We start from the raw sequence: 12,104 nt of genomic DNA on the forward strand, positions 1-12,104 counted from the left end.
GCCTATGCATATCTATCCGCTTGTATAGGATGTATAGGAGTACTTACAGACCACATATAGAAAAAAAAAAAAAAGAAAACAGGAACCAAATAGAGAGCAAGGGGGTGAAGCTGTGTGTAAGTTTTTTTTTACTTCTCATCCGTGCGCTGCTCGGTGCACAGTATAGTGCATCGCTGCTGCTGCTGTTTTTTTCTTCTTACTTTTCTGCACGATTCTCGCGCGCGTTCTGTCCTCGACATACATAGGAGTTGCAGCAGCAACAGAGAGTGGTGTGTACCTCTCTCTCTCTCTCTCTAGCTCTGGGTACTACTCGCTCGCTATCGTACAGCATAGATAGCCAGCGAGCAGCTACCTAGAGCTAGCTAGCTAGTATATACGACCTGAACTCGTTTCAACTTTTCAGTGGGATAGATAGAAAAAAAAAAGAAAACGACGAGAAAAAAATAAGAAGAAGAAGAAGGAGTAGAAGGAAGATAGAAGAGGAAAAGACGCGGGTGAGCCGTAGAGAGGATTCTCCCGTCGTAGGTAGGTATATATCCTATACAAACACGCGCACACACACACGTGTGCGAACGGAATTTTTCTAATTTCCCAGAAAAGCTGCTCTACACTACATTTTTACGTGTAAGTTCATCCGTTCATCCGTCTGTGTGTGTGCGCGCGCGCGTGCCTGTGTACGATGGTGGCTCAGCTAACGTTTGATTTTTTTTTTTTGCCTTTTTCTTATACATACTTTTCTCTAAGTGGTTAAATGAGTATACTCGAGTGGATGTTTCTCCTCTCTCGCTTTTACTTGCTTTTTTTTTTGTATGCGATGAAGCAGCACATGCTACCCGCGACGTACAAACTTTACGGCATTTTTTCCTTACACGCGCGCAGCCGCCGCTACCACCCTATCACTTAACTAGTTATTAAATCCCCGTTGATCGCGATGATAATAACGATACGCGGGCGTGAAAACGCGCGTGGAGAGATTCGTATACAACAACGCGACGGCTCGTTGCGGACTTTTTTCTTTTTATAATACCCCGGTGGCTCGCTGCTTCGCTATAAGTACGTACGTACGTACTTTCGATGAAAGGGGGTGTGAGCGCGAGCGAGGGAGTTGAAAAAAAGCAGCAGAGGAGTACACACACACACGCGCGCGCATAGGACCACGCCATTTAAATCCGTGTATATATCCATGCTACAATACGTGTATACGCGTCGGCTGCGCCGGGCGCGCGCGCTACGGCCGTTATCACAAATGTCCCAAGTATCGCGTAAACATAATACGCGAAGCCCTCCCGGTGCGCGCGTGGCTCGTTAAAAAGAACAACTACTACTGCTGCTGATGCTGCTGCTGCTGCGAGAAGAAAAAAGTTTGCCGGAGACGACGACGACGCCGCACACGCCTTGCCACATGCAGCACAGTAGTATAAGTACTGTGCGCCGTTGTGCAGAGAAGTAGAAAGTTGCTCTGCTGCTGCTACCCACCTACCCTCCCGTGCCTGCCGCCGCCGCCGCGTGTAAACACGTGCTATATACTCCATGCTATGTACGCCATGACTTTATATAGGGCTACTATATATATACTGGCACTGTGCACTTCGCAGCAGATACACTTCGATGTTTACAACTAGCTCTAGCTGGTATGTATGCGCTCGCGAATATACACACAGCAGCAGCAGCAGCAGCAGCACCCGCAGCTCTTGCGAAAACCATTTGGTCAGTAAAAAACTGCTACTGCTGCTGTATGTGTGTGTGTGTGTGTGTGTGTGTGTGTGTGTATGTGTGGACTTTCTCTCGGTCTCAAAAGAGACTTTTGTTCTTTTTTTTTTTCGGGGGAGAAGAAGTTTGCTGCGCGCCACCCCCCGCGCTCGCTCTGCAGCTAATGATCGCGTCGTTTTTTTCTCTCTCTCTCCCCCAACCCCCGTATATACCCCCCTTTGCTCTTAAATTCATAAAGTTAATCATTATTTTACAAGAAAGTTGGAGCAAAAAAAAAAAACAACGAGAATAACTCACTGTCGACTGCTATAGCCGCGTGTTATAGTAACGCTGCTGCCGCTGTAATTGTTTTAAGCCTCGGTTTCAAGTGCCTCGTATAATTCCCTTGAGCGGCCGCGTAAAGCGAGTTTAAGAAAAAAGGAAGTAGCAACTGTAAAGTATAAAAAAAAAAAAGAGGGAGAAAAAGATCGTTACGCGAGGCAAGACCGAAATTATACCCTAAGTAAACGTTAAAAGATGCTCGTTGTTGTTCTTTTTTGTTTTCGTTTTATACCCGAAGTCGTGAAAGCAGCTTCCTCGTCGCGCTTACTGCAGTGCATCGCGCGATAATCCTTTCGAGGGCAAAGAACTCGTACGTCATACTCTCTATCCTATACATAGCATCTAGAATCATTATGATTGGTGATGAAAAATTGGCTCGACGCACTCACCTACGCAAGGATTGACCCAGAGCAGTCGCTGCCAGCCGAGGCACTCGTAGATCGGCGCGAAATCGGTACCGCGACAGTCGCAGGCGGTGCGCAGCTCCGTGCCCAGTATGCCGAGCAGCGCCGTGCGGCAGCCCTGCGCCGGCCCGGCGCACTTCTTCGTCACGCTGTCCACGGCGCAGTTCTGCTCGTAGTGCTCCAGTTTCGCTCTGTGCGCGTGCGTTTTTGGATGAAAATTAATGCATAACGAATTATTGAATTGCATCGTCGTCGATAGCGCGAAAATGCGTGTTTACGAGGTAGTCTCGATTTTTTCGTATCCTCTTCGAAATTATGTGAAAAATTACGTATGTATATGCGGATAATAAAGTTTGCTCTCACCTGCAGGAAGGTCGCTGCCGGCAGGAGGTGGCGAGCGCGTTGCACGTCGGTTTCTCCTGTCCCGCCGGGGCTCTCAGCGCGCAGCTCGGATGCAGCTTCTCCTGAGCCATCATGCACTCGTCCCTCTTGCCCTCGGATTTTCTGCAATGCGCGAGCAACGACGCAGTGTCGGGATGAAATTTTTTAAAAAGCGTTTCCTCTTTCTTAAGTTATCGTATACATTCTTAATACGACGGAATATTAAGCCAGGTGGAAAATTATGTATAAAATAAAATACTTCGAGCTTCCTCAGCAAGCAAGCATTATAATATGTGTGTTGTTGTTGTTGTCGTTGTTGTTGTTGCAGTCTTGACGCATCTCGTGACGCGCGCGCTTTTATCGGCACGAAACACGTCGAAAGCGAAGCTCGCAGCAGCTGGAGCCGAGAAATTCCTTCGGGAGTAAGCCTCTTAAACGCTTCTAAACCATTTATATATTCACACGCGCGCATTAAATGCAACGAAAAATTGTTGAGCCGTGCGATAATTTGCCTCGTTGTTTCGAATTAGACGTATTTCAATGCGCGCGGAAAATACACAGTGGTATATAAATTCATCAAACTCATGCAGATAGACCGGTATACACTCACCTGCAGAGGCAGAAAGCTATCTCGAGCGAGTGTTTGTGCGCGGCGGCTTTGTAAAAGTGCTCGAGCGCCGACAGGCACTCGTTCCGGGCGCAGCTCGAGTGATCGCAGCGGCTCAGCACCGGCTGCAGCAGATTCGAGCAGCTCGGATCGTTTCTGCAAAGATAAATACGATGCACTCATTAAATAAATGTCTTACCGATTTGATAAAGAACGTACACAAATGTGTTATTATGGCCAATCGCAACGCGTTTACCTCTTTTAAAGGGGGGGAAAAAAGTAGAAATGGATTTTGTAAAATTATAGACAGGGCTGTCGTACATCGTGAGGTATCTTTTTTATTATTATTGCATTTTTGGATTGTTTATCAGTCAAAATCAAGATAAAGTACACCGTCGTATGTCATTCGATGTCAGCTCAAAACTTTGCACGCGTTTATCTCAAGATGATGTTTTTTTAGCATGGACAACAATTAATCTCCAAATCTATTGAGCCGATCCTTACAAAATTGTAAGCATTTCTCTTCGTTATATTCAACAAGGTAATATACCGGAAAATTTCAGAAAAATTGTATTAATTAAATGATGGAATAAGTAAATAACGAGGCGAGCTTATGAAATTCAAACGTGTTTATTTGGAATTACATTAATCGCCACACGCGCGGTAAACGATCTCGACGATCAAAACAATGAGCGTTTGTCTGGAATCATTTTGACCTAATTATAACCAAAGTATCGTGTAATATTATGTACAAGTGAAAAAGGGCCCCTTCTCTCGACTCACCGACGGCTGCGGACACGTTGAGTCGCCACGCACGTGTATTCGTACGACCATATAGTCCCGAGAAAGAGGTCAACGTGTGCCCGTGTCGCTTTATCTCCGTCCATTTCTCCGAGCGTACAGTCCAGCCTCGATTTCGATTTATATCGTGTTAACAGTTTGTTCAAAAAGTAATTGATATACAGCGAAAATATGGAACTCAAGAAAATCGAGAGAACGGTGCTGAACAGTCACGAAATAACGTTTACGGATGGCAGGTCCCTGCTTCATTGGATGGTCAAGGATAAGTGCTGACGAGTCTCACAAGAACTACCCAGCCAACTTCGCGTCCGTCATCGTTCATCTGCTGCGGAACGCGACGGAGAATTATCGCGACACGCACGGCTTCACGTACTTTCACGGGGCCTGCACGATCGGCGACGTCGAACAAGTCGCACGATTCGTCGACAGGTTGGGCGCGAACGTCAATCTCGACGGTTACGCGCTCTCGCCGCTCTACCTAGCGGTCGAGTACAGGCGCAAGGATGCCGTGCGATACTTGCTGAGTCGCGGGGCGAATCCGAATTGGTGCGACCGGCTTGGGGACTCCAGCGTGCTTCACGGACTGGCGCGACTGCGCCGATGCGACTGTCCCGGCTCGTACAGGCCCGTCGAGGCCACGCAGGCGTCGGCCGTAGACGAGATCGTCGACTTGCTCGTGGCACACGGGGCGCGAATCGACGCCCAAAATCTTCGAGGCCAGACTCCGCTGGAGTGGGCCGTGTCGCGACTGGACTACGACACGACGCGAGCCCTCCTAAGACACGGCGCGCGTCCGAACAATTTGAACGAGAATCTGTCGTTGAGCGTGAGCGATTATACGGAGCACGAATTATCGTACCTTCCGGTCGTTTTGTACGTTCCTGAGATGATTAATTTATTGTCGATGCATGGGGTCGAAATAAATGTCAATACTCGATTGAAGTTTCTGAAATTTTGGATGACGGCTCGAAAACACGAAATGGATGATACGAGGAAGCTTGTATCTAGTGAGTCATTTAATTTTTTCAGCCTCACAATCATAATACACCAGAGATTAATTCTGTGGTGGAAAGGCATAACGACTTAAGTCCATTTTTCGTGTTTTCGAGAAAAACGCGTTTTAAGTTGATTGTGCCAGCCTAACTAGACGCGGACGAGTTGAGGTCTGAACCTATGATGTTTTAAGCTACTATGAGGTAGCTTTTGACCTATGTACTTATGACATTGAAAGGCGCATCATAGCGATTATACGGAGCAAAAAATATGGACTTCAGTCGTTTTGCCTTTCCACGCTTTGCACTTAAGTCCACTTTTGGCAGTCACACTTTTTTCAGTATCGATAATTTCGCGCCGTTTGTGATCATAACCTTATTTAATGATTTTATATTGATAAAATAGCTAATTTAACGTTATACTAGTGTCAGATCTCAAGTCTTGCAACGAAAAAAGGCCAAACTGAAAATCGCGAAAATGACCCCTCGCGTATTAAATGTACCAATTGTATAGTGAAATTCACAACATTCGAAGAATGTGAGAGCTATTTATATGTTTGAATATCATTTTCTTTCATTTTCAAATCAAAGTAGATTCTCTATAATATTTTGGAGCTCACAAAGGTGGACTTAAGTCGTTTTGCCTTTCCCCAGTTTTCACGAAATGGACTTAAGTTGTTATGCACAATGCTGAAACTAACGATAGAAGCTATATTCGTCTATTCTGACCTTTGTACCTTAAAGTAGACACTAAATATAGGTGTTTTTCATCATAATATCGATTTCCAAAAAAATGGACTTAAGTCGTTATGCCTTTCCACCACAGAATTCATTTGTGCTTTCCTTTGATTTACAGAAAAAAAAGACGCACATACTTGGATTGTACGGGCAGAGAAAGACTTAAAAACGAAAGAATATCGCCTAAAATTGCGCAATACCCATGGATTTTTTATTGGAGAAAAAGATGGGAAACGCTTGGAATATGAGGTTGAGCGACTGAAACGAGAGGTTCGATTGAATCCAAATTCTGATGAGCCACGTCCTGAAGACATCGTTCGCACATTGGGAGGCATTTGGGTGAAGGGAGACACCTCGCTGCTACAAATTTGTCAGATGAGTTACAGGCAGGCTTCTTTAATTTTGAAAAACCTGAGGGGTTGGCGTTTGCCGCATCTGGGCGATGAACCGATCGCTCGAGATGTTGTAAAGAGACACATCGCGAACGTTTTAATGAGGCCCCAATTGGAATTATTCGCGACCGATACATTCATGAAGGATGATTGTCCAAGAAGTCTATCTTACCTATCTAATGACCAAATTTTCCGATTGATTGATGACGAGGAGCTTGTTCTTAAGTGCGAGAATCAAATTCGTTTGCGCGAGGATCAAACTCGTTTGCGCGAGGATCAAACTCGTTTGCGCGAGGATCAAACTCGTTTGCGCGAGGATCAAACTCGTTTGCGCGAGGATCAAATTCGTTTGCGCGAGGATCAAACTCGTTTGTGCAAGCAGACAATCGAAAAACAAGCAATAATTTTCATTTGCTTAAGTTTTTATATATTTGTAATCAGCCTAATAATAGGAATAACTTTTTCATACATAAATAACTAGCCTAATATGTAAAATTAGCGTAATATATATAATTAGATGAAATTAAATTGATAGGATAAATAAATGTCAATAAAATCGATCGGTATTGTCGTATCTAAAATATGTGTGAATATTCTCAGAATAATATGTATTGAAACATTGTACTTGAAATGTTTTGTGCCGTCTAGTAAATTAAACAGAAACAACATTTTTGCAGCTTATTTAAAATCCAAATTCAATTAATGAAAAGCTCATAGCGAAAGCTCGATAAAAGAGTAACACGATAATGCAAGATTTTTGAGGAATTTTTCATGTCGATCGTAACAACGACAACAACGAGAGGATACGATGTTTCAATTAATTTATTCAACAATTACCCGATTCGCGAAATTAAAATTACATTATAAATTTTTTGGACAAAAAGGCAACCTTTAATTCAGTCCATAATAGAAGCAAACCCTTTGAATGTGATATTCGTCACAAGCCGTTCGATTGTGAGATTTGCCACGAATCATTTGGATATCAGAATATTTTAAAAAGTAACATAGTTACAAAACGAGTGATAATTTTAAAAGTAGATTCAAAATTCACATAAATGTAGTACATGATCATAGCAAGCCCTTCAATTTTATGATTCGTCACTTAAAGAAAAAATACCTTCAATTGTCACTCAAACGTAGTATATGGTCGCAGGAAATGCTTGGAGTGTGAGATTTGTCACAAATCGTTTGGCCAAAAATTCATCTCATAAAGCACGCAATGACAATACAGGATGCTAGATCAGTTCTTTAAGTTTGCGAGGAACAATAGAATATTTTCATCTTGTATTAACTTGTTGTTACTTAATTATTCATTTACTTATTAACTTGTTCTTTCTTAATTATTCAGCAGCATTATTGATTGATAATAAAAGCTCTGTAATAAGTGAAAATCCAACCAACCCAATGAAAATTATATTTAATAAACGGTCATCGTTCGACTCTCGTCAACTAAATATCGTCAGTGTATCCCCGTATATAAATTCGTATATATTTTATCTGATGAACATTAGACTGGTTCTCATTCCTCCAAAATTTAGCTTGAATCCATAAAGCTCGATCGCAATGCGTTTATCGCAACGACACGATCGAACCATGAATTTTCCAAGATAAAAATAATACATACAGCAATTTGATTATATTTCTTATGTACAATATCCGAGTACAAATGTAAATATAAGCTCGCTAGTGGTGATTAAAATTAGAAAATCATTGCACCGTTAAGATCTCTCTGTGCGCGAGCGAGCCACGCGGATAATTGGATCAGATTGGTATAGCCGCGATCGCGAGAAAATAGCTCGTGTACTTTAAAAATAGAAGACAACGAATCATACGATCAACCCCGATGGAGCGCAATTATGTTAATCCTCGGCTCGAAAATCTTAAAAATATTATTAATCTTTAACGAGGCATGGCGGAGTGTTTGTGTATGCATATAAATATACTCACTTGCAAGCGGTGTAAGCGTGATGACACGTGCTGGAGAGAACGACTTTGGCTGGCTGCTGCTGAGCGAGTAATAACCTCTCGTTGTTGTCCGGTAATGACGATGGCGCCGCGAGACCATCTGCAAAGGAGAGAGAAAAGGTAAGATAAAAAGAAGTCTCTCTCTCTCTCTCTTATATTTTAAATGACAAATTTTTAACGCTCCGCGCAATTAAGGAAGAATAAAAACGCCGAGATAATAGGGTCTCGTTTTCCACCTTCGATTTTGCTCATTAAATCATTTCTTACAAATCTCTCGAGTGATATATAATAGAAGGGTATGGGGAGGGGGATTTGAAATATTCTCTCGGGCGTCAGGCTTGGTAATCTCCCCGGCACTCGATGAGCTAAAAAAAAAAAAAAAAAAATGAAGAAAATTTCTCCATAACAGTCGAGTGGTTAAAGACTGTGTGTATGCGCTGTATATATCTCGAAGCATGTCCGCGCGTTGCCCCTCGCGGCGCGGCAATTGAGATTATCGATTTTTTTGGGAGGGGGTCATCGGCGGCGCGACGCGAAAGATTACCAATAAGAATAAAGACAAAGGACGAAATCGTTAAATCGGGGGGCCGCGCGATTAATAATTCAGCTGCTGCGCGTCGCATTAAATTATGGAGCTTGCACTTATATATACACACAGCTGCATAAGCCCATCCTCATCGCGAAGGGCTGCGTTGAAAGAGCGGAAAAATTGGAGCTGCGCGCGCGATTTAATTTGGTAAGTGCATCATGATTTTTAGGGGTTAAAGTAAAAGCCAATTACGAGCGATATCCATAAAGTATATATACATGCGAGCTGAGCTGTAATCGGCCGCTGCATATATACGGGCGTATATCGGTACGATGGGGACATTATGTATCATGTATGGGATATCCTTTTTTTCCGCTGCTGCTGCTGCTGGAGCTTTTTATTATTATTATTATTTTTTTTTTTTTGTATCGATGATAATGTTATATATCTTGCGCGAATCGCTATTGGGATAACAGCAAAAAGTAGTTCACAGTGCATTGAAAGTCATCGCGAGGAAAGGCAGCAGCAGCAGCAGCAGCAACAACAACAACGGGAGCAGTGCAGCAACCGAGTAAGTGGGAGCGGGTGAAAAAAAAGCTCTCCCAGAGAAAAGCTTTCACTGGAACAAAGTTGCCATCGCGTTGGGTGGCTGGTGGTATATATATATATATACACTGGCACGAACCCGCGGCACATACTACACAGTCACACACGAGTCGCGCGCTCGCGAGCTTGCATGGGCTATTATATGAGTGAATACCGAGAAGAAGAAGAAGAAGAAGAAGAGGAAGAAGAAAAAAAGGAACGTAAGGCAAAAAAGCACTCGCGTCTGAAAAAGGAAAAGAAAGAAAGAAAGAAGAGAAGGCAGAGAGAACGAGTTGTTGCTTCGGTAGTATAAGTGGAGAGAGACCACCCCGTGTAAATCGACACATTTTATTAAGACGTACGAGGGAGGGGTAGTAGTCGTAGCCTCTTTCGCTGGCGCAGACACTTTTTTCTCCTTTACCTTCTTCTTCTTCTTCCTCTCCAACAGAGTTCAATTTTTTTTTCGTACGATCGCGAATGAGTTACATTTATTGCTGAGTTAATTAACGGGGGTAAGCTCAATTTTTTTCTCGCTTCGGCTCCAGAAGCACAAAGCTCACTCGCGTACAGTAGTATAGGTCCGTCGAGGCTCGTTTTCGCGCAAAATCGATGTAACGAACTTTTTACGATCATCGTGTTCAGCACGAGAGAGAGATAGAGAGAGAAAGAGACTTGTAATCGTCTAATATTCATTACGGCAGTTTCACACAGGTTGACAATCCCGCATAACTAGCCTCATATATACATGACACACGAGTGAACAGAGACAGAGAGAGCAGCTGTGGCAAGATAATAACACTCCTATCCCGTCGTGCGCTAGCGCTTGGCTTACGTTATACAGCTATATAGGACTGTCGTACATCAAGCTCTCCCTGTCTCTCTTTCTCCTCTAGTTTCTTCAACTCTCCGTTTATATATATGTATATCTGCTCGGTCGGAAGCTGCTAGCGGTCGAGTAAGAGAGAGAGAGAGAGAGAGAGAAAAGCTGCTGACTACACGTGTATAACAGAAGGGACACGTCGTGTGTATATATAGCACTCCTCCGCTTTATGGATAAGGCGCCGTAGTGAGCAGAAGCAGCCGCAGAGAGAGAGAGAGAGAGAGAGATGCTCGATCTAGCTATAAAGATTTCCGTTTCTTGATCCCTTCGAGCTATCTCTCTCTCTCTCTCTCTCTGGTAAGTATATGCTACATTACGTAAAGACCGTAATAATGACTTGACATTTTTTTCTCGATAATGTGAGGGCCACGCAGCTCTCTCTCTCTCTCTCTCTCTTTCGACTTCTTTAGTCTATCGAATTGTCTATCAAACAAAGTGGGCTCGATTTATTTTCAACCCCTATAGCTATTAGTAGCGGTCATAAAAATTCAACTTTCTCTCGTGTGGGGTGAAAGGAGTTATATTATGCTTAACGACGATAATTTTGACGCACGANCGCCCCCCCCCCCCCCCCCCTCCTCTCTCCCTCCGTGCAGCAGCAGTACCCTCGAAGTTGTAAGGATCTTATAGTAGGCAAAGGGGATAACGATAATCGAGCATCATAAGTCTCTCGACGCTCCGTATATATACATAGATATATGCGCAGTCGATAACGAGCAGCGATTTCGTCGTTCGCCTCGCTCGGCGGCTCCTCGGAGCTATACCCCGGGATAATGGAATTATTAGTCCGGCTAGAGACACAGTGTTTCCGTCTGCTTTTTCAACCAACTGCTTTCTGCACTGGGCTGGGCAATCTTTTTCTCTACTTCTCTCTCTCTCTCTCTCTCTCTCTCTCTGGTAAGTATATGCTACATTACGTAAAGACCGTAATAATGACTTGACATTTTTTTCTCGATAATGTGAGGGCCACGCAGCTCTCTCTCTCTCTCTCTCTCTTTCGACTTCTTTAGTCTATCGAATTGTCTATCAANTCTTGTGATTAAGATAATTGCAGCTGATCCTATCCTAGTGCTGCTGCTGCGGAGACGACGACGACGACGACTATATATAGGGTTTATATATCCTCTCGAAAAATCTGACCTCGTTCGGAAACGTGTGCGCCGCCACGCGCTATGCGCTAGCCAGCTACTTCATGCAGATTTTCGCGCGCTCATGAATACCGTATCAATCCGACGAGCTTGAGCGCGAGCGATACTTGAAAAATTGATTCACTAATGGAAATGGCACACACACACACACACACATACAGCACGATATCATTATCATACTTATAAATCAAGAGATACAGATTTGTCTTTTTCGTTCTTTCTTTCTTTCTCGTCGCTCGATCGCGTAGAAAAATATTTTCTTTTTTTATTCCTAAGCCACTGTGTTTGGATGCTTATGATTATACGTCACTTACGCCCGCGAGAGAATATATATATCGCGTGCTGGCTGCCTGACATGCTTGAATAAATAATAAAACGCGCAGCAGCAGCAGCAGTAGTACGAAGAGCCGGTAGGTGCAGTTATATACACGTATATATATCTCTGATTTTCAGCTTACATACGCACACAAAGTCTTAACAAAACAAACTTTAGTCTAGTCGGTTGTCGTCGCACGTACGTACGGTACGTAGTTGCACACCTACACGTACATGCATACATACATCTATAAACCTCGTGTCGTCGTCGTTGTCGTCGTCGTCGGGTGCACTGCACACAGCGCCCGAGCCTATGGCACTATGCATGACACAGGA

The 12,104-nt window shown here is 43.6% G+C and overlaps 2 protein-coding genes across 3 annotated transcripts in view; one reads left to right on the top strand and one right to left on the bottom strand.

Annotated features, from left to right (window-relative positions):
* Positions 1 to 12,104, bottom strand: part of LOC106656465 — a 187,788-nt gene that overhangs the window by 20,011 nt on the left and 155,673 nt on the right. The window contains exons 7-10 of the mRNA XM_023462110.1: positions 8,294 to 8,411; positions 3,427 to 3,579; positions 2,799 to 2,939; positions 2,421 to 2,626 (exon numbers count right to left, since the gene is read on the bottom strand). Of these exons, the coding sequence (XP_023317878.1) occupies positions 2,421 to 2,626; positions 2,799 to 2,939; positions 3,427 to 3,579; positions 8,294 to 8,411 (618 nt within the window). The remainder of the gene's footprint in view (positions 1 to 2,420; positions 2,627 to 2,798; positions 2,940 to 3,426; positions 3,580 to 8,293; positions 8,412 to 12,104) is intronic.
* LOC106656555 lies at positions 4,306 to 7,003 on the top strand. Of its 2 annotated transcripts, XM_023462111.1 has the most exons (3): positions 4,306 to 5,231; positions 6,073 to 6,662; positions 6,705 to 7,003. In XM_023462111.1, exons 1-3 carry the CDS (start codon positions 4,454 to 4,456, stop codon positions 6,825 to 6,827), a joined length of 1,491 nt encoding a protein of 496 aa, XP_023317879.1. In that variant the 5' UTR covers positions 4,306 to 4,453; the 3' UTR covers positions 6,828 to 7,003. The 2 variants fall into 2 exon arrangements, with proteins under 2 accessions (XP_023317879.1, XP_014233084.1); XM_014377598.2 differs by having other exon boundaries at positions 6,073 to 7,003.

This window comes from Trichogramma pretiosum, unplaced genomic scaffold (assembly GCF_000599845.2).
Source record: "Trichogramma pretiosum strain Unisexual culture from Peru unplaced genomic scaffold, Tpre_2.0 scaffold20, whole genome shotgun sequence".
Lineage (NCBI taxonomy): Eukaryota > Metazoa > Arthropoda > Insecta > Hymenoptera > Trichogrammatidae > Trichogramma > Trichogramma pretiosum.